This window comes from Paroedura picta, chromosome 8, assembly GCF_049243985.1.
Source record: "Paroedura picta isolate Pp20150507F chromosome 8, Ppicta_v3.0, whole genome shotgun sequence".
Lineage (NCBI taxonomy): Eukaryota > Metazoa > Chordata > Lepidosauria > Squamata > Gekkonidae > Paroedura > Paroedura picta.
This window is the reverse complement of record NC_135376.1, coordinates 40,461,472-40,487,908: the sequence shown is the minus strand read 5'-3', so window position 1 is coordinate 40,487,908 and position 26,437 is coordinate 40,461,472. Positions and strand designations below refer to the sequence as shown.

At 43.1% G+C, this 26,437-nt stretch overlaps 1 protein-coding gene across 3 annotated transcripts; it reads left to right on the top strand.

Moving 5' to 3' along the window:
* Positions 1–1,829: 1,829 nt before the first annotated feature.
* On the top strand, positions 1,830–22,375 carry KLHL30 (kelch like family member 30). 3 transcript variants are annotated; one of them, XR_013233538.1, is made up of 9 exons: positions 1,830–1,972; positions 3,077–3,930; positions 5,384–5,552; positions 9,146–9,232; positions 9,583–9,738; positions 10,263–10,451; positions 12,444–12,589; positions 18,761–19,728; positions 22,248–22,375. XR_013233538.1 is itself a non-coding variant. In XM_077349254.1 (8 exons), exons 2-8 carry the CDS (start codon positions 3,157–3,159, stop codon positions 19,007–19,009), a joined length of 1,770 nt encoding a protein of 589 aa, XP_077205369.1. In that variant the 5' UTR covers positions 1,830–1,972; positions 3,077–3,156; the 3' UTR covers positions 19,010–22,175. The 3 variants fall into 3 exon arrangements, 2 of the variants coding, with proteins under 2 accessions (XP_077205369.1, XP_077205370.1); XM_077349254.1 differs by lacking the exon at positions 22,248–22,375 and having other exon boundaries at positions 18,761–22,175; XM_077349255.1 differs by lacking the exons at positions 1,830–1,972; positions 22,248–22,375 and adding an exon at positions 2,027–2,236 and having other exon boundaries at positions 18,761–22,175.
* The last annotated feature ends 4,062 nt before the right edge of the window (positions 22,376–26,437 follow it).

The window sequence follows — 26,437 nt, the reverse complement described above, 5'->3', positions numbered from 1 at the left end:
AATTGTTGTCATCCTCAGCCAAGCAGCATGGGATAACAATACCAGCATACCTTGCCATTGTAAGGATTATTCATTTGATACAATTATACATTGCCTTTCTGCCACTGCATTCCAGATGTTTTTCATTCAAACTAGCATCTACAATACAATATATACAACACAAAATTGGAAAATATCCAAACCACTTTTTAAAAAAAATAGTTACTATAAAGGCTGAATTCATACCATTGTCCAGTCTAACTGTGGATAAATAAAAATAAATTCCAACGCAGCTTGTGTTTGGACTTGTATACATGACTAGTACTTTTAAACAACTTAAATCTCCCAAGTTACTTCTACTAGTGCATAGTAGTTCACCGTTCAGTGGGAACTACCCTGACGAATACTGGGTTGACGGGGTGTTATTAATCCTAGTTTTATCGATTGGCTTCAAAATGGCATTAATGTTGTATTTTGGAGGTTTCTTTTCAAATATAGAAGTACAGCACAGATGGGCTCTACTGGTATGGCAGGAGATATCAGATCACCAGAAAGAGAGAGAGAGAGATGGCAAAAGGCTTCAGCCCACTCACAGCTCCATCTGCTTGTTTACTTGCCCCATCTCTTGATGGAATCTTAACTGCCCTTCCTTTTCATACCAAGACAGCCCTCAGCTCCAGCCCTTCAGCTGGCTGTATGGGAGTCACCTTTTCCAGGCCCTGCTGGGCACTTGGCCAGAGCCATATTGATACTAAGGCCCACTGAAGCCAACACATGGTTAACACATTATTATTCCTTTTGTCATGCAAGTTATCCTGATCCTCAGTGAACAGAAACATATGACAGCAGTGGAACTGTGAAATGTATAAAGATGATCTGTGTGTGTGTGTGGGGGGGGTTAATTTTATTACTCCCACATTGGGAGAAAATCCTTAAGGAGACACCTTAAAAATTTGGATACTAGTTGTAAAGATTTAGGGGGAAAAAAGATTAAAATTTAAAACACTTGACAGGCACAGTAGTATAGGAAGTGGTAAGGTAAAACTATTAGGAAGATGAGAAAAACTATAACAGATTTGTAATATGTCTTATCTGAAAGCAATTAATAAGCCAACTTTTAATTATCATTTTAGCTTTTAGATCAAGTGACCCTTCCCACTGTGTTATCTTAAAGCACAATGCATGTGCTTTCCCTGCATTTTAAAAAGAAGCCTCTGTAGAATAAAGGATATTATGATAACACATAAAATGTAATCACAGTTAAAGGAGCAAAAAATCCTACCTACCCTTCTAGCTTTCAGGAAAAGTGACTCGACCCCCCCCCTTTTTTGCCATACTGTGGTTTAAATGTCTATTTTAGCAACAATAATGTTTTAAACAACTCACAAATAATCCAAGCAACACCATAGCTTTCTCTCTATTGAGCTAAACATTATGAGCAAGTACATCAACAATACTTAGTGGTTTCTGTTATTGTAACTGAGAGGACTCTGAACATAGATGTGATTGTTTTTATATCATTGTGTTGCTATTTATTCATCACAACCTGTGATTGACACCTGCTGAAAAAAAATCTAAAATCTGCAAAAGAAAGAAAGAAAAGAATCCTCTGTTTGAGAGAAGATCTACTTTACAAATCAGTGGATGGATTTAAACTTGGTTACCATCACCACCACCAGCAGCATCTTGGCTGATCAATGATCTCACTTCCCAGTGGGCACACGTCTTCCCAGTCTGTCTTTCTTGCCTCTCCTTGGTGTGTTGCTTTAAGAGCAGGTGGCCTGGAGAGAATAACTGTCAAAGAAACTTCTCAATGCGTCCCCACCCTCATTGCAAGCTCCAGTCTAAATATACACACATTAGTTGTCATTACTCTACATCTGCCAAATAAAACTCCTCTCAGAGTAACTCTCTCCTCTCAGGTCAAAGCAAGCCGCTCCTCTTTGCATTCTAGCTGATCAAACTGGCGGATCGGATGTAAGAAATTTACGAGGTAAGAACTGAGATTTGGTCAGATGTGATTTCTTGCAGGGCAGAGGGCACAGCGGGGGCTGAAAGGAAACAGCCGAACTAGATACGTGGGATGGGGACTGTTACGTTTGGAATAATATATAGGCACAAGGAGGAGTGGCAATTAATGAGTTGCGAGACAACTCAATTGCAAAGATTTCCAGGGAATAGTACCAGGAAGATCTATAAATGCAGCAAGAGGTTACTGCAAGGAAGATTTCCTGGATGTACTTCCTGAAACAAAGGAGTGAGTATTCCAACTAACTAAAATGAGGGGAAAGCCACTAGCATTCTTACTGAGGGTTTGAATACTGGCTGTGTTTGGCTGATTAATATAATACTGATGCCTATGTGGTCAGATCTCATAGAATATGCAAGAGCAGTGAGGCAAAAGCAAGGAAACAAAGATTCTCCTTCCAGTTTTCATGCTTATATTTTATGAATAATATAACAGAGAGATAGGGCTGCAACGAACTATACAGTTTTATTCTCATACATGTATCCCATGATTCTGTGTAAGCACACGGAAGTACAGTACATTGTATGAAGTGCGAAATTCTTCATAGTCCTGAGAAATTCCGCTTTCACTTTTTGAAACAAGGCTATGAAACTGAGCTTGAAGGTGGATCTGCTGCTGCTCCAAGAGTATGGAGACTTCAGCAGTTCCTGCTCTGTTTATCCCAGAAGATTCTTTATTGGTTATTATAATATCAGGACACTCATAGTAGTTGACACCCATTATGCTTGTGTCCAGGAATAAAAGCTTATAGCTCTGAGATTTGGAGGTATCAGGAACACAGCTTCTTTATGTACAAACTACAGTTTAGCGTTTCTGGTTGTGAGGTGCCTTTCAATACAAAAAAGGGCTAAAAATACCCCCAAATTGCTATTTTATTGGGTAATTCTGTGGGGCTTCCTGAATTTGACATAGTTCAGGTCTTTATCATGTCTTAATCCAGCCCTGGTCAGTGAGCATTCACTTGTTTGAAACAATAACTAAGCACAGATTTCATTTTAACTCTCTTAACTGAGACAAGATATTTCTTATCCAAAGTACAAGATCTGTTCTCTTCTGTTTTCTGACTAGGGTTGGGGAGAGGTTTCTTGTTCGTCTAAGGTATCCAAGACCATTTCTTACAACAGGAGTGGGGTTTTCTGGAGAACATCATGGTGAGGAATGTAGATGACTTCAATTTTAGTCTTCCATCCCATCCTCAGTCCATTCTGGAAGGATTACAGGCCCTGCGCTCCAATCCCAAACTCTCAGATGTCACCTTGATAGTTGGGGGACATGAATTTCCTTGCCACCGCAGCATCCTGGCCCTCTGCAGTCATTACTTCAAGGCTATGTTTGCTGGTGACTTTCTGGAAAGCTTTTCAGCTCGTGTAGAGATAAAAGAAGTGGATCCTGTTGTTATGGAGACTTTGATTGACTTCGCTTACACTGGAAAAGTAACCATCAACCAGGGAAATGTAGAGGCTTTAATTCAGGCATCCAACCAGCTTCATTTCCCTGTTATTCAAAAAGTCTGCAGCCGGTACCTGAGACAGCAGATGGATGCAACCAACTGCTTGGGCATTTGTGAATTTGGAGAAATGCATGGCTGCCCAGAAGTATCATCCAAGGCTTGGTCATTTCTGCAGGAGAATTTTGAGCTTGTGTCTCAGCAGGAGGAGTTCCTTCAGTTATCCAAAGAGAGGCTGATTACTTACCTGTCTAACAAACTACTCCAAGTGCAGGAAGAGCAGAGCCTGGTTGAGGCTGTGCTTCGGTGGGTGAAGTTTGAAAAATCTGCCAGAGCCATGCATCTTCCGGAGCTCCTTGACCTGGTGCATCTAGTCACACTGCCAGATCAGTATCTGCAGGACCTCTTGTCATCAGAACCATTGATTCAAGAATCGGATGCTTGCAAGACCATTATTACCAAACATCGCAGCACGGTCAGTGCTCAGAGGTACCACAGTAACTTGTTCTCCCAACGCTAGAAAAGTGACTATATAGTTCAATGACGACAGCAGTTCTTCCTCCCATTCTCTCTCTCATATATCTATGGCTTGAGAGTGTAATAGTAACCCAAAAATGTTTTAAATAATCAGCCATTTGCATGCTTGCATATTGGTCTGAACGGAGGAGCCCTTGAATCTGTGTTAAAATTAATCACCTGGCCATGACCAGCCACATTTAGTAGGGTCAGGGATGCACTGTATTTCCTGTACTGGCCTGTTTCTGCTCCTCCATCCCACTCACCCTCCCATTCATCCATTGTCTCAGAACAAGCAAGGATGGGGCCACTTTTAAAAAATGTGATCGTGCCCAATTTTCCCACGCTGAAGATATTCTGAAATCTAAAAATGAGTTAGTGAATGCTCCCCACACCCAAAGTAGAAGCTGTACCCCCCTCCCAAATTTGGCACTTGTTTTTATGGGGGGAGCACACACTGACTCTTTGAGACCACTCTGGATCTGCCTTCAGGAGAGGTCTAACCTCTCCTGCCCAAAGGAATCTGTAACAGGGAAAGCCAGGTTATCCAGTGTGAAGAGTGACAGGCAAATTTCACCTCACTATAATGTTGGTTCTAAATATAGAACTTTATTCCTTGACATAAGAATGGCTGACAGCCAGACACTTATATGGGTGAAGGTATGCACTCTTCTTTGGACTAAAATGTGATGCTCAGTCACACAAATGCTTTCCCAAATGAGATACAGTAAATTCCAGTCTGAAGTGGAATATGAGTGATTGAGGGACTTGCTTGTGGGCATAAAATATGTCTGCTAGGCTTTATTCCTCTTTGGAGGAGCAATTTGACCCTCATGAACAACTGTGGGTGGGGAGTGGATCAGCGTCTTCCGCTGAATGAGGAGTGTGAAGGTGTTTTTTTATCATATCCCATTACATCCCAGACAGCAGCCTATTTATTGTGTCCAGAAGAACTCAGTGGGAACTTCAGATAATGAAGCCACCTTTAATTTTCACACCTTAGTCCTGAATTTTATGGTTGGGACATATTAATGACATTGCTTCAGCCAACAGACTTTCTCACTCAACAGGACATTTTAAACATATACTATTAGGTTTACCGTTTTAAAAGTGGCTCAAGTCTAACCAAATCAGTGAATCTATGTAAAATGGAGGTAGAAAGAATCATGTAGAGGTAGAAAGAGACCTTCACCATTAATTATCCTGGATGCTTTAGGCTGATCCTTCTTTGAGCAAGAGGTTAGACTAGATGTTCTGTATGGCCCCTTCCAGCTCTATGACTTTATGAGACTCCTTGTTTAGGATAAAAGTGTGTGTGTGTGTGTGGGGGGGAGCCAATGGAATAGAATAGATGAGGAGAATAAGGCTATATATTCTGAACTTAGTGATATTGTTCTTTCTTCTTTCCACAGGTGGAGAACAGGCCATTTGTCCAGCAGAGACTTCAGGCCCTTCCACAAAAGCTTGAGGAGGTCCTGGTAGTGGTGGGAGGCAGAGCCCTGGAAGACAACGAAGGAGAAGATGGAGAAGCACAACCACCACCAATCTCCAGGAACTTTGCCTTTTATAATACAAAGACAAGTAAGTGCCCGGAGCAAATAATGCCAAAAACTGCAGCTTTGTATATACAGAATACTCCATTTAACTTGGAACATGAGTAATTTAAGGGAAACTAGAAGGAGTCATTTGGCGCCTTTAGCTTTGAAGATGCCACATGACTCCTGCTTGTTTTCCTTATTTTTTTTATTCCAGTAGCAGACTGATGAGGTGTACTCTAGCCCTCAAATGCCTATCACTAAAAATGGGATAGTCTTGAAGTTGCAGCAGCAAAACTCATGTTTGTTTTTGCTGAAACAGACTGACACACCGGGCTGGTTTGCCATCCATGTAGTTGTTTTGGGAGCCTGACTGGCAGTGGGGTGCAATGAGAGAGAAAATGAATAGGTGTGGCTTGGACCTGACATTATCTTGCTGGCTCTAATGGGCTGTAGAGAGACCTTGTGCTAGGGTGGCACAGGGTAAGGAAAACACAGGGCCATTCCGCGCTCGTTCAAAATTGCACAACGGTTGCAAATTGAAATCGCTACTGTTTTGCTGTTATGCACAACGTCATTGACAATCTGCAACACTCCTGAAACCGATCTGCAAAAAGCGCTTCGTTGTAGCGCTTTCAGGGAAATCCCAAAAAGTGGATTCACCCTCTGGAAAGCGCTACACTCTTGCAACCAATCTGCAACACTAGTGGGAAAGTTCTGTGCGTTATCATTGTTGCGGTTTCTGCAAAGTCCCTCCCCCTAGCTCTCTCCTCTGATCTTCCGGCGAAGCGATCGCCATTTTTTTTTTCAGAGCAAGCGGAGATCAATGCACCGGAGAGCCTTCATTTACCCAGCGAGGCTTCCCTGGCTGCAGTCCCTCCCCAGAGCTGTTTTAAGTCACCAAGCACCAAGCAACACACAGCCCCGTTTGCTGGTTTATTTTCCCTTTATTTTTCACTCTGTTTTCGGCCGAAAATCGCACCCGTGCGGGGGGGGGGGGGTATTTTTTTTTCACTCGGGGGGAGCGTGGCAACGATGAAACGGCAGCTCAAACACCACCTGTTAGCTAGATGGGTCTCTCAGTTGCAACGAATCAACGCAGATTCGTTCAACGTGTGTTTTTTTTTTAAACCTTCCTTAAAGGGAAAGGGGCTTTTTGGGAGCATGATAACGGCTGCCCATTGGCTCTTGACGGCCAGGGGCGGGACAAAGCTCGGCAATATCGCTTCCTGGCTAGCTATTTTTGCCGAGACCGGAAACCTGTGGGAAATGATAGAAACGCAACTGGATTCCACTACAAAGGCAGGTATGCATAACGATGAATTCCACTATTTAAAATGGCGTTTTTTCGTTCCGCAACCAATTTGCTACATAGATCCTGGTGCGGAATGGCCCACACTGTTCTCCATGTGTGCCACCTGAGTTGTAGGAGCGCACAAGAGCAGGCATGCTCCCCAACCCCGATGTTAAAACAGGGTTTCCATTTCCCCCCTTGTGGCAGGTTAAATTCTCCCTATTAGCCACGATCTCTTGAAAGACTGGGGAGTGGGGGTGGGTGGGGAAAATGGCCACTGTGAAAGCAATACTGTATCCATTTTCCCTTTATTGCTTGGAGCCAGGTGGTCACAATAGGAGTATGGTGGAGGTAGCCCAGCTCCTGTGCATGTCCACAGCTTGGAATGGCAAAACAAATGCTGCCCTTTCAGCATTAATTAGCAAGTAATGAGAGTCTGAACACTATGCAGTGTGCACTGTAGTGGAATCACCAGTGTATTCTTGTAGCATTTTGAGATCAGAGGAATAAAATCTACAGCAGTCTCTGAAATGTTGGCCTTTACAGAGAAGATGCTTACCTCACTGGGGATAACATTCTGTGATGTATTTGAAAGAAATTGGCATCCATTATGTTTGAGTTCCATCCTTCTGTTATTCAGTGCAAAGCAGTATATGAAGATATGAGAAGCCATCTAATGGGGACTCTCAGGAGGGGGCAAAATTCCATGGCCCTTAGAGCCAAGCAAATAACACAGTTTTTTCTCCATACAATGTTTGGGTTGTATTTTTGTGTTGTGAGGGCTTTCCAGAGGGAATTTATGTGGAGGCCCATCAGGGCCGGCAACAATGTGGTTTCCAGAATGTCCTCTATCTAGGCATTGACCTGAGACTTGGCTAGTTTCAGGAAGCCGCATCATGAGCTTTCCAGCTATATCCTGGGAAAATACGTGTTTCTTGTACTTCTTACAGTGCATAGGAAAGATGATACCCACACCCAAGAGAAAGAATGAAAAGTAACTGAATGTAATTTTTAAAATGATCCTTTAAACTTCAGTTTCACCGTTTTAGGAAACGATGTTGGTGCCAGCAACCTTCTCTACAGGAGAGTTAAAACTGGAGGGTTACTCCACACAGCTCCGATCTTTATTTCCTTTTATGAACTTCCTCTGAAATCTGTTGTAGAATCTCCTTCACCATCTCCAGAGTTGTCTCGGTGTTAGCAAATTTATTTGAAGCACTGAATGGCCAGTTTTAAGTCTGATCTTCACTTGCTCTGTGCCTTATATAAGAAGTGAAAGGGAGTGAGATGCAGGCGTATAATCTATCATCTAGATCTACAAAAACAAAATATCTTTTATCATATAAACCCATCCTGTGAAACAGAAACACTCATGTAGGCAGGAACAACTGTGCCTTGGACTTCAGCCTAGAATAGTGCAGTTACTGGGAAAGAAAGGATTCAAGATGACGTAGCTGCTCTGGGTCTTTTTGGCATTTGTCACTGCTCAGCAGCTGTATTCCTCCCAGGCTGACATTGACATAGGAAGCTGTTGCACAGGTCGGCAGCAGATTGTGTTGGGGAAAAAAAAACAGTTTCTAGGGAAGGATGGAAGCCTGAGAGAGATAGAGAGACCTCCTGTGGTCTGAGCATAACCTGAACAATATGATAGTGTCAGAGGGTGTTTTGACTCCCCTGTGAACATAGAACACAGAAAACCTATGTCTATGAGTCTCCTCAATGTCCCTAATTTTCTTTGGGGGGGGGCATTTATTGTTGTGAAGTTTAGTTGATTTATTACCTTTGCTTTTTTAACTCCTGGACTGTAACAACTTGAAACTTGATTCTTCTTTGCATGCCAGGATATTCACCGTATATTGGCACAACAGTCTTGAGATGATGTCCTGAAAATTGTACTTTCCCCACCACCCTCTACTTTATTTTGCACTTCCCAGCCTGATGGAGAGTTCTGGTGAATTCAAAAGCTTGCATACTTATGTGTTATTTGGTTGGTCTTTGGTGTAGTTGTTAGGAGCACTGATTTCTAATCTGGCAAGCCAGGTTTGATTGTGCACATGCAGCCAGCTGGGTGACCTTGGGCTCGCCACAGCACTGATAAAGGTATTCTGACCGAGCAGTAATATCAGGGCTCTCTCAGCTTCACCTACCTCACAGGGTCTGTTGTGGAGAGAGGAAAGGGAAGGCGGCTGTAAGCTGCTTTGAGCCTCCTTCAGGTAGAGAAAAGTGGCAAATAAGAATCAACTCTTCTTCTATATTTTCAAGGGAAAGATTCCATGAAGAATACAGTGTCTACTGGTTTTAACTATTTGATAATAGTTGTATTTCTCTTGTATTTCTCTTTTTAGAAGAATGGCTTGCCCTTCCTGATTTTCCAGATTATAATAAATGGGGATTTTCTATGATTGCTCTAAATAACAATGTTTATGTCACAGGTAAGTGATTCTCTCTCTTCTATCAAATGTAGATCTCCCATGGGTCTCTCAGAATATTTTCAGATATTAAAGAGAGAAGTTATATTATGGAAATTAAATTATCTTAATAGACAACATTTTAACTATTATAGTACGCTGCCTTGAATCATGAGGAAAAGTGGAATATAAATGCATGTTTTAATAAAACAAATAATATTTTCACTTATAATTCTGCAAATGCTAGAAAGGTTGCAAAAAGTTAAGAGCCCTGAGCACAAAATAATGATGGTTAATAGACTTGAATTTAGTGTCTTAACTTGGTGTAAAGAAACCTCTAACTCTCCATTTGTGATGGATGCTTCTGTTTTCAGGTGGCTCCAGGGGTTCACAGAATGATACCTGGTCCACAACCCTGTCATGGTGCTTCTGCTTCAAGAAGGGCACCTGGAAGCCCATTGCTCCAATGCTAAAGCCTCGAACAAACCATGCTACGGCTATCCTCAATGGAGAGATCTATGCCATTGGTGGTAAGGAATGAGATCTGTCAGCTTCACTCATCAGCCATGGATCAGCAGAGTGAGCATTCACTTGGGCCATACAAAAATGTGCCACCTCCATTTTCCAAAAATGGCCTCCCTGCACATCAGAAATGGCAGGAGACAGGAGGCACCTGAAGTAGGCTATCCCTGAGAAAAGGCAGAAAAACATGCTACTAGATAGATAAATGGGGGAGACTGATGATGAGTTAAATAGCTACTGCTGTGTTTGTACAGGCTGCTGAAGGTGCTACAAATCCAGGGGCCCCTGCAACCTTCTATCCAAGGGTTAGGGATGGGGAGAAAGAGGTGTGGCTGGAGATGAAGAGTAGACTGGCAGTCACAGCAACAAGAGGGAAATAAATGCCTGGTCCTGGTGCCATGTGGAATAGACCATTGATTTGTGGGTTAAGTTGACACCCATGTTGCTCACTGCTCATGCTTTGTTCCATAGCTGTCTGCTTTACCAAGACAGACTCCTGTCCTCTTTGTTAAATCTCCCATTTAATCCATAGGTACCACTGTGGACATAGTGGAGGTGGAGTGCTATGATCCGTATAATGACAGCTGGTGTTTTGTCAGCCCTGCCCTGAAGTATGTCAGCAACTTTTCCATAGCTGGGTGTCTTGGGAAGCTGTACCTCATAGGCTCTTGCGCTGTCAAATACAACGCATTAACTCTGCAGTGTTACAACCCAGCTACAGGTAAGAAGGAAGAGAGAAGAAAGAAGAAAGGCACCGAGTAACCAAGCCTTGGCTCACTAAACTGCTGTGCTAAGAGGTGCTAAGAGGTGCTCCTTTGGGTTGTGCAACTCTGAAATGGGTCACTTAAGGAAACAGAAGATGTTCAGGTAGATGGTAGTGGTGGAGCTGGAAGATCCAAGGTCACAGGTAGGGCAATGTATTGGTGCACAAGCGTGGGGGAAGGGAAGGGCATGGAAGGCTTTTGAAGACAAGGATAAGGGGTTGTGACTCCAGCCACTGAGAGCCACTGCTTCGGTTTACAAGTCCTATCCTTGGGTTTGTATCTTGGCCAAATTAAAGTGTCACGGATGGAACGCTGGGAACCAGCTCTTAGATATGAATCCCAGGTCTTGCTCTAGATTGCCTGTGACCCGCTTTGCATGTTTAGACCCTGTTGTATTGGTATGGCTTTTAATTTTATTTGTGATGCCTAAACAGTAAAAATTATTAGGTGGAGGGTGAAGCAGTTTATGGTGTGTGACTTCCTGCATGGCACACAGCCCAGAAGTTTCTTCACATTCGCATTACAAATGGTTTGCCTATTTCTGCAGAAGCCACAGGCTATACCTTCCTTATTTTAGCTCTCAGGGTTGCTCGAGATGTTTGTTTACCCAGTTGCCGAGACCTGTACATCAGCATGATGTCACCATGCACTGACAAACCTTTTCGTCTGAGAAACTCTCAGCTACTGTCAAATTTCTCCTTATAGTCAATGAAGGCTTTAAGTACAGTGCATGCGACTCACATTTGGACTGTCTGAGAAATCATGGGGTAGCTTTTTGCCATTGACTAACTGTGGCACTGGCTGCTTTCCTCTCATGTTATCCTATTGATGGACAAATCATATTCATCAGTGTTCTGTGTAGGGCACCTCTCCCCCCATCTCACTGTGGTACATTCCACAACTGATCATACTTCAGGACTTTGAGTCAGGACTTGGAGAACTAGGTTTGATTCTTCTCACCTCCACATGCAGCCAGTTGGGTGACCTTGGGCCATCCACAGTTCTCTCAGAGCTCTCTCAGCCACACCTACCTCACAGGGTGTCTGTTGTGGGGAGAGGAAGGATAGGCAATTGAAACCATTTTGAGACTCCTTCTGATAGTAAAAAGTAGGGCACAAAAAATTGCTCTTCTTCTAGCATCTCTGGCTCTTTACATTTGTCCTTCACACAGTGCCTCTTTAAGCCAGTAAACTACCAGCCATCTGTTCATTCTTATTTCTGTTGCTATCCATGGAAAATACTCAATTACATTTAGAGATATATCTGATGTGACAAAGGTAATGGTGGTAATGCAACAGAATACCAGCAGTAGCTATCTGCATGGGGAAATTATAGCTCATGTCCAAGCTCTTTGTCAGAGCAATGTCTGGCCTGAAATCCTAGATTTCTGTTGCAGGTAGCATGCAATGCAGTGATCATGTTTATAAAATTATACATGGAGTGGAGAAAGGGGATAGAGAGCACTTTTTCTTCTTTTATAAGGCAGGACCAGGGGACATTGATGGGCAATAGATTTGGGATGGACAAAAGTACAACTTTAGTCAACAGTAATTATCATTGCTCGACATAGATGCCAAGAATAGAGAAGGGTTTCAAAAGTGATTAGATGGATTCTTGGAGGATAGTTTCATCAATGACGACTAGCCTGGTGACTAAAGGTAATCTCCAAATTCAGAGGCAAAGAACCTCTGAAATTCCTAGTGCTAGACTTTAAGGTGCTGTTGGACTCCTGTTTTATTTTGTTGCTGCAGACTAACACAGCTATCCATCTGGAATTACCTTCAAGCAACTACCTTCAAGGCCTGCCAGTCCCACACCAAATCCTTTCCACTGCCTATGGAATTATTTTGTCATTCTAATAAGAAATCTTTTTAATGTGACAATGTCATCCTTGCATAAGGATGCGGAGGCTTTTCATGAAAACAATGGCCTTTTATTTTTTTTTACAGATGTCTGGAGTGTCATTGCCTCCCCTTTTATCCCCAAATACCTCTCTGCTCCTCGATGTGTCTCTTTGCATGGTGTCATCTATCTTATTGGAGACAACACAAAGAAAGTCTATGTGTATGATCCAGATGTTAACATATGGCAGAAGGTAGGCAAGAGTGGGTGAGCTAGAAATTATTTTAACCCAAAACAGAGGAATGGAGGATCAGGCAGGGGTTCAAATATCCAGCTAACCATGAAACTCATTGGATGATCTTGAGACACTCAGCCTAACTCTTCTTCATGGGCCCATTGTAAGGAACCTGTATATTTTAAACAATTTTATTTTGCTTCTCCATGGTGTAGTTTACATAAAAATAAAAACAAGTACTTCAATATACAAAAAGAGTAAATATTAAAGCAAGTTAACAATTGAGTACAAAATAATGAAAACAGAGTTAAAGGGAGGGAGTGGAATAATTTATTTTATTTGTTTAGATGTCTCTGCTGCCATTCCCAGGGTCATTTGCCCTGAGTTCTTTGATTAAAAGGCAATATAAACATGTGATCAAACACACAACTTTAACTTTACTATGAACAAGTTAAAAATAACATTGAGGCTATGCCTGACGTGATATGTGTGGATGTGAAGGGCCACATTTCCCCATTGTATGTATGACTAAAAGGGGGACTCATTTGCTTTAATATTTACAGACCAGTGATCATGTCCCAGAGGGCATTTTTTGTGTGCCCTGTCCTATCATGAGGGTATCCCAGCCTGCTGCACAAGGCAGTTCTGCTCCCCTGGCCCTTCTGGCTTTAGCAGCAATGTGTGTAATGTTGTCGGAGGGTTGGGTTACGCAGCATCATTCTCAAATCTCGCTGCAGCTGTTCGCATGGCGTCAGTGCTCAGCTGACTGTGCATCACCCACTCCAGTCCTCAGGACAGGTGCAGAGTGAGTCCTGCCAGTGTCTCCATCTCTGTAGATTTATGACTCATGGTCAGTGTGCGGTCACTATCCAGCCATCCATTGGATACGCTGGTAGCCTCTAATGTTGTAATTCTAATTGTCAAATGCTTTCTCTGTAGGCAAGGGTCTTTTTTTTTGGGGGGGGAGATTCCTGGAGAGGGGGTTGTCTCCAGTTGGAGAGTAACTGTAGCTCAGTGAAAGAGGATGTCTCTTGCATACAGAAAATCTGAGGTTCAGATCATGGCAGATGGTGGGAAAGTTTCCTATACCTGAAACCTTGGGCAGCCATGAGCTAGGTGGATCAAAGTTCAGGTTCATTTGAGCTTTTCCCACTCAAGTCTAATGAAATCAGAGTCCAGTGGCACCTTTAACACCAACAAAGATTTATTCAAGGCATGAACTTTCAAGTGTAAGCACTCTTCCTCAGACTTATTGTGCTATTTCAGACCAACATGGCTACCCATTTGAATCCACCCAAGTCTACTCTGTGTTCTCTATGGAAAGTAATGGGGACTATACATTATGGTTGGCCAGTAGATATATAAAGGAGGGACATGTACCAGTGGATGGTAATCTTTTTAGCAAGGCTAAAGTATGGCAATTCTCCTCCAGCATGCATTATATTGATGCTTTGTGATGACTTTTCTTTTAGTCTACTGAGCTATTGAATATGGTCTTGCGGGTTTCCATACCAAAAAGGGGTGTGTGGGGGGGGGGATGGGAGGTAGGCTACCGGTTGCTGTTTCTTTACATACTATCTCTAAAAGCTAGTTCTGTTAAATGCTGATTCATAAGATAGGACTGCTAATCACTGTGTCCTTTTAATGTGTGGCTTTCCAATTCTATGCTTGCTTTCACTGTGATTCATGCATCAGCTCAGCTGGAAAATACTGTTCGGATGGATGGGGGTAGGTCAGATCAATCCAGCCTTCAACTGGATTCTTTGAAAGTAAACTTTAAAGTAAACTTTGTAGTCACAAGGGGAAAGTTACCCAAGAACACTCCAGTTTAGTTCCCATCACCTGCAATCCAGGGCTGTGTTGAGACTAAAGCCAAATACCTCCTCCTTCACCACATGTAGGCGGCCACTGTTCCTACCTTCATATGTTCTACCTAAGGACAAGTCCTAGAGGAACCTATTTTCACCTACAATAAGATCTTTGCCCCAGTGATCCATTTGTAATTACAGCTCTGAGCTGGACAGTGTTATCTTTTATTTATTCCCACCCACCCCCAACTTTCCTTCCCACTGTGGTTCCCTAGTGGCTCATAACATTCTCTCCTCCATAATTTTATATTTTTCACATTACTGTTAGGTAGATTAGTCTGAGTTTGTGTGAGTGGCACCCAGCAAGCTTCCAGAATACAGTGGGGATTCAACTTGCCCAGATCCTAGTTTGAAACTCTAACCAGCATTCCAACTTGGCTCACAAAATAATCAAGATAGCAAAAAGTGATGTAGTGGTTAGGAGCAGCTGCCTCCAATCTGAAGAACCAAGTTTGATTCCCAGTCCTTCACATGCAGCCAACTGGGTGACTTTGGGCTAGTCATTCTGTCTCCGCCTCACCTACCTCCAGGTGTCTGTGGTGCGAAGAGGAAGGGTATGTGATTGTAAGCCACTCCGAGACTCCTTCAACTGGTCAAAGGCGGGGTATAAAAGCCAACTCTTCTATTTGCATTCTGCAATATGCACATTCTGCTCATTGCCATTGCCTAGGCTCGCTCTTCCAATCTGAGAATGGTTCTAGGGAAACAGAGAACAAGGGGAAACACTCACACCCTCTGTTTTATCACATATATATGACCCTGTATCTTGTTCTCTGATAGAACGGTGGCTGCCCCTGTGAGTAGATTTCACATCTCATATAGGAAGAAAAGTTTAAAAAACAACATTTTCAGACATCTTTGATAAACAGAGCTTGAAGAACCAAACATGTGCCAAATCAGGCTTCCCGTCTCTTATGGAAGAACCCTTAGAATCTCATATTCCTGTCAACAAAAGGGAGTCAATTGGCAGTGAGCACACCCAAGTGCTTCTTTATAGTCACACCTTTCCACCACTAGATGGCAGCATCTAGTTTTTACAGCCATCATATGAAAGCCCACCCACTGGACAACTGAGAACTACTGTAATCCAAACAGCATGTCGGGGTGGGCTCATACACACCCACGTAGGAACAATAAATTAAATAAAATGCTTGTATCCAACCATTTCTTGTGGCTCAAGACAACCTCCTGACCCGACAAGATACCTGCAGTTTATACTCCATTCAAAGCATTGGCAAATAAAATAGCCTTGCAGTGCTTCCTAAACATTTCTAAAGAAGGTGTCCCCTTTATCTCCTCAGGGAGACCATTCCTAAAGTGGAGAAGGTGTGTGCTCTGGCTGATGCCAGGTGGGCTAAGTGAACTGGGTATGAAAAACCAGCATTTCGTTTTTTTCTTTTGGTGTGGAATATTTGAGTTTGGAGTAGGACAATGATATTGGGTGGAGGACAAGGGCCATTCCACACAATGACCAATGTTGCTAAATGTTTGCAGTATGCAGAAACACTGGGGCTTTTCGCACGCCTTCAAAATCGCACAATGGTTGCCAATTGAAAACGCTACTGATTTGCCGTTATGCACAATGTCGTTGACAATCTGCCACACACCTGAAAACGATCTGCAAAAAGCGCTTCCTTGTAGCGCTTTCAGGGAAATCCCCAAAAGTGGATTCACCCTCCGGAAAGCGATACACTCCTGCAACCAATCTGCAACACTAGCGAAAAAGACCTGTGCGTTAACATTGTTGCGGTTTCTACAAAGTCCCTCCCCCTGGTTCTCTCCTCTGATCTTCCGGCGAAGCGATCGCCATTTTTTTTTTCTCCGAGCGAGCGGGGATAAACGCACCAGCGAGCCTCTGTTTAGAGGCTTCCCCGGCTTCAGTGCCTCCCCTTCAGTCACTAAGCACAAACAAGAGAAGCCCGTTTGCTGATGTATTTTCCCTTTATTTGTTACACATTCATTCAGCCGAAAATCGGGCCCGTGAGAGGGGGGGGGGTTTCACTCGGAGGGAGCGTGGCAACGAATAAATGACAGCTCAAACACACCAGGCAGCTGGATGGGTCTCTCCGTTGCAACGAATCAACACAGATTCGTTGCAATGGGTCTGGTTTTTTTTTTTAAAAACTTTCTTAAAGGGAAAGGGGCTGTTTGGAAGCATGCTAACGGCTGCCCATTGGATTTTCAGCCGAAAATCGGGCCCGTGAGAGGGGGGGGGATTTTTTTTTTCACTCGGAGGGAGCGTGGCAACGAATAAATGACAGCTCAAACACACCAGGCAGCTGGATGGGTCTCTCCGTTGCAACGAATCAACACAGATTCGTTGCAATGGGTCTGGTTTTTTTTTTAAAAAAACTTTCTAAAAGGGAAAGGGGCTGTTTGGGAGCATGCTAACGGCTGCCCATTGGCTGCTTGACGGCCAGGGGCGGGACGAGCTTGGCAAGAGCGCTTCCTTTCTAGCGATTTTTGCCGAGACCGGAAGCCTGTGGGAAACGCTACAAAACGCAACTGGATTCCACTACAAAGGCAGGTATGCATAATGACGAATTCCACTATTTTAAATGGCGATTTTTCATTCAGCAACCAATTTGCTACAAAGATCCCGGTGCGAAAAGCCCCACTATATTTAATAGTGGAATTGCATCATTCCGTTTACAAATAGTAATAGTATTTCCTTTTCTCCTCCCCTGAAAGCTCCTTTATCTTCTGTTCCTTGTGTCCTGCTTCCTTGTATCCTTGTCAGCCACCTGCTTAACCTACCCTTATCTGCCATTCTGTCTTCAGCTTTTCCTCTCTCTAGCAGCCTCTGGCTGGGGAAACTGTGGCCCAGTTGTACAGTACCTGCTGCCAGGCTGGGTGAACTTGAGTGCTAAGGAGGCACCTCACCCCTGTATCTACTTCCCACACTGTTTCCTCTTTCCCTCTTATTGGCAGCTTCCATATCCTCACCTTTCCTATTGCCTTCTCTCCTTCCCACCCATCAACTATCCTATTATCTGCCTCTCATCAGCTATTGTTATCATTTACTTCACATATACCCCACCACTTCCTCTTTTATCCATAATTGTGGGGATCCAAAGTAGCTTATGTTATTCTCCTGTACTCCATTTTATCCTCACAAGAACCCTTTCAGGCTGAGAATGTATGGCTGGCTAAAGGTCACACAATGCACACCACGGCACTCAGTGCACCCCCAGACCTAATCTGAAACTCTGATCACTACACCATACTGGTTTTCATGGAATGGCTGCTGTTGAATAGTAGTGAACAGTTGGGTCTGGACTGGGACATCCATAGGAATGTCAGATTCTCAGATGTCACTTTTTTTGCCACTGGCCAGCTGACCAGCAGGGATATTACCACTACCACCCCATCAGAGAATGCTGAAATTAAATGTGACATGCCTACATGACCCAGAAGTGACATAGACATGTTGGGGACTTCATGGAATGACACTTTGGGTTTTGCCACCAACCCACAACCCCAATATACCTACTACACTTCCAGGTTATGTAGGCATTTTGCATTTATTTTTGGTGCTTTCCACACACACACACGCGCACGCGCGCGCGCACACTCCTTGTAAATTTACTCCATCTTTTGCTAGCTGGCCCAAGGTAACTCACATGGTATCAAGTCAAATGATCTAGTGATTGCTGCTGGACTTGATATTGATTAATATACCCTCAAATACCAAAACAGCCCTCGGAAGGGCCTTGCCCCATTTCCCTGATTTTTACTGGCAGAAACCAAGATTTCAGTTGGTAAATAATGTTGTATTGCCTAGCAACAGTCACGGTGGACCTTTGGTTCTTAAAGCTAAAGGTGCTGCCTCTGTTATTTGGGAAGTGTTAACCTCCCAGTGTTTTGTTTTTTTTAAAAGGTTCACATTTTTCTGCAAACCTGGGGCTTCCCAGGTACTTAGAAAGATCTGCCTTGTCTATCCATGGTCCTAATCTCCATATATAAGTATCTGCAGATTTGGCTATATTAAGAATCAGACATGTTGATGGAAGGAAATAGTTCTTTAGATATATGGTACTGAGGCTGTGAAGGGCTTTGAAGATCATAACTAGTTCCTGGAATGGGACTAAGAAACAAATTAGCCAAGATATGTTCCCACCGGCAGTAAATAGGTTGCTGTGTTCTGAATCAGCCGATGTTTCTGAGTTGTCTTCAAAGGCAGCCCAGTGTAAATTACGGTAGACCAAGAGTGAGGTTACAAAAACTTGGATCAGCATGGCCAGATCAGTTGAGTCTGAGAGTTGGCAAATTGAATGCAGATGATAGAAAGCACTCTTGATGATGTCATGTCTGTTGGCAGGTGCAACAGCTCCACACCCTGCATGAAAATGGAGGGATGGTGTCTCTTGGAAGTAAACTGTTTGTTACTGGTGGACACTGGAAGGGCATGGATGGTGACTATCAGGTGGAGATGGAAATTTATGACTGTGCCAAGGATATGTGGACAAGGGAAGGTCCCCTCCCATGCTTATGGCTCTACCACACTGCCTCTTCTATCTTCATGGACACTTCAAAGTGGAGGGAACCATTCTTGGGAAACCAAATATGACGGGCAATAGAGGACAAGGTCTCAGATATCAGCTGCACCTGTGAAAAGGAACAGAATATTTTCGAGTATCACATTTTTACATTTTCTTTTGCATTCACCTTATTGTTTGGACTTTGTTTTCATCCATTTATGTGATAAACCAATTTGCCCAGAGATTAGGATAAATAATGCTTGTCATAGCTACTGCATTAAAAAAAAACTAGTGCTGATTGGAGATGAAGATTTATAAAGCTGGTAAGAAAGTGGGGCAGGAGGAGAGGTTGGAATGGAGTTAAAATAATAACCCTACAATAGTGTTTGGTCAAAAAAAACCTTTCACATTAACGCTAGGTTAAGAAAGGTAAAGCAATATCACTGCTACATGTAACTTGCAGCCTTTGTCTTCATGCACAAGAGTATTTACTGACACCAGCAGTGAAATGTGTGAAGCTACAGAAACTTCTTCAGTTTCTAAAATTGCAGAATGCACCTTTCCCCCCCCCTCCCCAAAATGCTACAGATAAAATAGCTTTCAGTGGGAACACGGTGCTTATTCTGAAAATGCTACTCAGGTAGCTGAGTTCCGTGGACAAAGTGAAGCGTACTTAAGCACACTGATTTCAGTGGATGGGAGAATAATTCTGTGTTGGATGATGGCTGGTGGCTGAAAACACCCCAAAACAACATGGGTCATCCCTAAGTCAAAACCAGAGGTTCTGAGGTTCGAATTGGAGGTCATGGTAAGTAACTTTAATGGTTGACATTTGTGATCCAATCTGAAATTCCTATTTGTATGTCTATTTTTTATGGGGCTCAGAATATTTATTTTATACACACACACACTATAATACATTATGAAACTACCTATTCACATATTCAAATAAAAATGACAGTGATCCTGTAACTCTTCCAGGGCTCTTCTATTTACTAAATTTGTTAGTTTGGCCATCCTACATAGTTCACCCACTGTATTAAACCAATCAGTCACTTCAGGTGGATCTTGTTTCCATTTCAGAGCAATTAATAGTCTCGCTGCAGTCGTAGCATGGAAAAAATTATCTTGCACTAAACTGGTAGATTTTCAGGAAAGAAACTTAGTAACATATATTCAACATACAAAGGAAACTTCATTTTTACCATCTTTTCCATCGTGATATATATTTTCATCCAAATTTTAAAACTTTTAACAGTGCCACCACATATGATAACAAGAACCAAAAGTCTCATGACATCGCCAACATTTCTCATTGTGTTGGTCTGCTAATCCCTTTAGGAGTTACATACCATCTATAAAACATCTTATACCAGTTTTCCCTCAGTGATGTGGGATTTGTAAGCGTGGGTGCTTAGAATATTTCTATCCCTCATGATGTAAGTCAAATCAGAAGTTCCCCAACATGGCTTGAAGTCACACATATGACAGGGGACTCATCTTCAAAACACTGTGGACCTGATTCTGCTGTAGAGCACAGTATGGTGGAAGGAGGGGTATCATTCTTCCCTCTTGCATGACTAGGGAAGCCTAGCCAGCTTCAAAGCCAATAATTCCTGTAACTCTGGTTGCTGACTCCAGATTGGGAACTTCTGGAGATTTGGTAGTATCTAGGGAGGGTGGAATATGGGAAAGGGAGGGAAATCAGTAGGGATATAAGGCCAGCATGCTGGCAGGGTCTCATGGTAATTGTAGTCCATGGACATCTAGAGTGCCACAGTTTGGCCACCCCTACCAAAGGCGTCTGTCCTCAAAAGCTGTTATTTCTTCCAGGTGAACTAATCTCTGTGGTCTAGAGCAGTGGTCCCCAACCCCCAGTCCGTCACGGCTGGCATTTTACCACCTCTGCCAAGCCAAACTACTAGCGCCCTACCTGGAACCAGAGCACCTAGCCACAGTGATCCATATGATGGTCACCTCCAGACTGGGCTTCTGCAACTCGCTCTACGCAGGCCTACCCTTATCCTTGATCGGGAAACTACAACTGGTCCAGAACGCCGCGGCCAGGATTCTCACTAAGACATCATGGAGATCTGATATCCGGCCGGTACTCCAAGAACTTGGTTGGCTCCCAGTTGAATTCCGGATTAAGCTTAAGGTTTTGGTAATCACCTTTAAGGCCATACACAGTCTGGGCCCAGTGTATCTAAGACACCGCCTCCCTGCCTATACCCCCAGAAGAGCGCTACGCTCTGCCACCTCCAACTGGCTACGGATCCCTGGCCCTAAACAGGCATGTTGGGCCTCAACAAGGGCCAGGGCCTTTTCAGTCCTGGCCCCCACCTGGTGGAATGAGTTCCCCAAAGAGATCAGGGCCCAGCCGGAACTTCCACAATTCCACAGGGCCTACAAAAAGGAGCTCTTCCACCAGGTATTTGGTGGGGCCAACTGAGCCATAACATCTACAGGTGCCCCCCCAGACTGAGGGACCGAACCTACTGAGGGATTGTCAAGTTATTGTGGAAGTGCCATTCTAATTGTTCCAGTTGATGTGTTGTTGTTATTGTTATACTGTTATATTGATTTTGATAGTGTTCTATGTGAATGTTCAAAAATGTTTTATGTAAACCGCCCAGAGCTGTAGGGAAGGGCGATATAAACAAACAAACAAACAAACAAACAAAACAGTAGAAAGGGAGACAGAAACGGCTAAGGCTGTATCAATTTCAGGATAAATGAACTGCTACTAAATTTTGCAGGATTATGCCATTTGGCTCCTCAAACTGCAATTCATAAGTAGATCTTAGTGATTTCACTGGGAGCTATGTGTGAATGTAGTTGTACTGACAGGATTATAGCCTGTTGGTTAAGAGCACTCATTTTTTTCTGGAAAAAGTTGTAACTAGTGGAATTCTTGTTGCTTTAGTGCACTTTTTGTTATTTATGTCTACACAGAAGTAGTCTTTATCAGGACGTTAGCATTTGTCCATGCAAAAAACCTAAGTTAATTGTCTGCTTGCCTTTAATAGTGGATAGTGGAGAGGAAGGAAAGGTGATTGTAAGCCTTTTTGAGACTCCTTTGGGTAGTGAAAAGTGAGGTATAAAAACCAGCTCTTCTACCTACAAGATCAAACTAACACCATGGCCTGAAAAATCTTTTAAAATTTTGTAACATCCAGCCAGACAAAGAGTTCTAATAAGCTTGAAAGCTTGCACAAAATTTTGTGACAACTTGATTGGTCCTAATAAAAGATACCGAACATGTTTCACTCTTGTTGGTTATGTTACTTGCCTTTATTAATCAAGAATTTTTATTTGTCCATCCAGCTCTTGAACCCAGTGGCAGGTAGGAAAATATGTTAATCTGGGCTGCTTGCGTTGAACCATGGTGATAAGCCTCTTCTGACACGTTTGGTACCTGAATGGTCCTTTCTGAAGTACAAAAATGGAGAACTACTTCACATGCTATGGGAGGGGGTCTGAAGCCAATGAAAGTGACCAATTGTGGCTCTCAATGTATGTGCCCTTCATACATTAAAAAGAATTGCTGATCCTCTCATACTAGGATACAGGGACTCATCTTTTTCATATGAGGTGGCTCTAATGTGCCAGGTTTATTTGGTTCATTTTCTTTCTTTATATCCTACTATCCTCAGTGGCTTCATCTCCTTCATTTTATCCTCACAACAACTCTGGGAAGTAGATTGGACTGAAAGAATTGTGACTGGCTTCCATAGCAGGGTGGTTATTCAAACCTGGATCACCCAGATCTCATCTGACACTGTAACCACTATGCCATACTGGCTTTCCAATTCTGACAGGGAAAACCGATTTAAAACTTTAAAGTATACAGACGCATTGTTTTAGCCCATGGAAGAACACATACCATCTATTAGACGTATGTATGCACAGACTTCTTCTACCATATGAAACATGTTCATGCATTTTCAAGCTGAAATGCAACACTGATTTACTTACCTTTTCCACCACCACCCCTCTCTCTGACTGTTTCTGCACTAGGGACTTTGCTGCCCTGGCTCCCATGCGGGAGCACGAATCCAGGGCAAATGAGGTGCACCAGACAAAAATGCCTCCCCATGCAGGAGCCAGAAGAGGTGGCACAACCTGCCTCTTGTGTGGAAACAGTCTCTCTCTTATTTCTGAACAGATTTATGAATGTCTACAGGATTGGGCTTTATAAGCAAAGCATCAACAAATGTTTGAGCAGATATAAACTCAAGATGTCTTTTTTTTTTAAGTGGATCCCTCTGAAGCGTGAAGAAAAAAACCTTGGTCTACTTTATTCAGAGCCAATATCAGTCAAGGAACAACACTGGAGGAAAGCAAATCTCAGGCTACAGCTGGAGAAACCTGCATTCATTCTTGCTTCTAGCTATATCTGTATCTATCATCCTTATGGGGACAACCTAGTCCCTTGCCCTCATCTTTTGCATGAAGCTTTCCATACAGGAAACCCCCCTGCTGCTGACTTCCCTTTCTCAGCTAGTAACGTTCTTACACTTATAAGACGATGCCTGTGCATGTGGGGGAGATACTGGGGCAGCTCTTTCACCAAGTCCCTCCTTTCAGATTCCACACATCACCCACTAAGCCCTCTGATCAAGCTGTCTGTGATAAGTTAATTGACATTTCCCTCAAACAGTCTCCAAGTGGTTCTCAAGCAGCTGGTGCCCTTTGATAACAGCCCTTGGCAGGCACCTGCCCACAGCTGCCTCCCAGGGTACCTGACTGTTGCTGAGTTCTTCCTACAGAAAAGGGAAGGCCAACAGCTGTTAAAGCTTCTGATAGGTAGGAGGCCAAGAATATCTCTCTCCTGCTATCAAAGAGTCTCTCTCTCTCTCTCTCTCTCTCTTTCTATCCCTATCACTCTCTCTATCTCTATTTCTATCTATCTAATTTCTATACCGCCCTCCCATAAGGCTCAGCTGGATAGACAACACCTCCTGCTCTTTTGCACTGACTCTATTTACACATTTCCAAATTCAAAATAATATAACATATCAGAGGGAGAGATGGAGATTCTGCCCATATGTAGAATATAAAAAGCAACAAAACTATTGGTTGCATCATCCAGTTTGTTAGATTTGTGCAGTACTTTTGATAGCCAGCACAACAAAAACAGGCCACAACATACTGAAACACCTCATCCTTAGAAGTGACTCACATGAACATGGGGGTTGCTAGGGCAAGCAGTTTCCACTATGCAGCATGGATGCTAATGCACACAATCAGTTTTTGAATAGCTGCAACTAAAACCACTGAGAAGACGCTCTATAACAAAAGGCTAAAAAAAATCAAGGTTAAAAAGAAAAACAGGGCAATGAGGGAGTTTTATAAAATTATACAAGGTAGAAAAAGTGGCGAGAGATTACTTCTTCTCCCTTTCCCCAAATATATGAACTCATGGGCAGCTTGTGAAATTGATGGGCCAGACAGTCAGAAAAAACCAAAGGAGAATACCAGTGTGTAATTGTGGAACTCAGTACCATCAAAGGCAGTTATGGCTACTAGCCCATGGGCCATTGGATACATTCATGGAATTAATCACCCATGATGGCTAAATGACATTATACCCCCAGTGGTGGTGGAAAGTATTGCACCAGACTTATGGTGACCTCAAAGTGTCTTCAAGGCAAGAGATGAACAGAGATTGTTGGCCATTGACTGCTTCTGTGTAGCAATCCTAGATTTCCTTGGTGGTCTTCCATCCAAATACTAACCAAGACCAACCTGTCATAGCCTGAGCAACTCTAGTAAAGGACCTCAGACTACCAGTTGCAGGCAAAGCTTGGTGTGAGCCAGTTTGGTGTAGTGGTTAGGAGCACGGACTTCTAATCTGGCGAGCTGGGTTTGATTCCCCACTCCTCCTCCACATGCAGCCAGCAGGATGACCTTGGGCTCACCACAGCACTGATAAAGCTGTTCTAACTGAGCAGTAGTATCTGGGCTCTCTCAGTCTCAAAGGGTGTCTGTTGTGGGAAGAGGAAGAGAAGGCAACTGTAAGCCACTTTGAGACTCCTTCAGGTAGAGAAAAGCGACATACAAGAACAGACTCTTCTTCTTCAAAAAGGGTAAGGCCACAACATACTGTGACAAGCCTTCAACGGCATCTGATTGGCCACCGTGAGAATCAGGATGCATGACTGGTCTGATCCAGCAAAGTTGTCCTTACGTTCTAAAACGCTGTTTGATTACTGACAGTGTCAGTTGCCTGGAGCTTTGGATAAGGCAGGGTACACACTTTCAAATCAGAAAATTACATGGCTATAGTATGTGTGTATGTGTGTGAGTGGGAGGGGGTTAATTTACCTTGGTTTATGAACTCAAGACAAATGCTTTAATTAGGGAGGGAAGCCATGTGCAGTGACTGCCCTTCTACACTGGTTTGTTTTCAACAACAGATGGAGTTTTTATTCCCATGACTTCATCTGCATGGTCCTTCCCTGCAAGGAAATAGGAATGGGTGTGTGGGGGGGAGGGAAGAACAGCTTGGTTGCATCACTCTGCTAGGAACAGTGGGCCAAGGCAATGACATGACAGCACAAGAACGAGAATTAAATTTCACTGGCGCATGAAGGAGAGAGGAGTGGAAGAGTGCATTTTTCTTCCCTCTCTTCTCCACTCTGGATCTGCACATATCGTTAGTCATAGATACCCCTATATGTTACTAATATTAAGAAGACACCTCGGGAAAGAGAGTCATAAGTATTTCTAAGTGCAATGCAATGGAGAAGGAGGTCTTGGATGGAGGAGATCTGGATCTTTATTCATATGTAAATCTCACTGAGTGACCTTGGGCCAGTTACTAACTCTCTGATTGGTTTATGTCACAGAGATGTAAGGATAAAGGGAATGGGTGACAAAAGTATGCATGCTGCCCTGAGCACCTTCAATAGGAGGTGGCATGAAAATGCAATAAAATACTGTAAATGATCCTCATAACAATCTTATGCGATAGAATAGACTTAGATGTTGTTATTTGCTCCAAACTAACTTATGAACTTTTTCAATTAGCAGATATATACATATTTACAACAATCCTGTCTTGATCTCTGTTGCCCCTAAATGCACAGAGAGCAAAGACAACCAAGTAGCAAGGAGAATTTATCCTGGGGTAGCAACTCTCTTGTACAAACAGAAAACACTGCTGGATAACTTCCTAGTAGCCTTCTTTCATTATAAACATGGGCCTCTCTAATGCTTTTGTTTTGACCTCAGCAAACATTCTCATGAGCATTCTGAACACAGAGCAGCTGATCCCTTTGTAGATACTTCATCCTCGTGTAGGTCTCATTACTCATGAATTCACTGAAGGACTAAACCGATTTGATCTGGCTTGCCGGCAACCTCTATGAAATCATCAGGATTTCTCACATTTGGAAAATAATTTTTTTCGACATGGCATCAAGCCCATGATGTCCATAAGAGCTTATACAATGGGGCTCTGACTAACGCTTTTATTTTCATAGCTGAATAGGTCTGGCATGCTATGCTAG

Excerpts from the sequence above, each read along its gene's own strand:
- KLHL30 (XM_077349254.1), top strand. The coding sequence starts at position 3,157 with ATGGTGAGGAATGTAGATGACTTCAATTTTAGTCTTCCATCCCATCCT. Across the intron at positions 9,233-9,582 it reads TAACAATGTTTATGTCACAG|GTGGCTCCAGGGGTTCACAG; the intron begins GTAAGTGATTCT and ends TTCTGTTTTCAG. Across the intron at positions 12,590-18,760 it reads ATGTTAACATATGGCAGAAG|GTGCAACAGCTCCACACCCT; the intron begins GTAGGCAAGAGT and ends GTCTGTTGGCAG.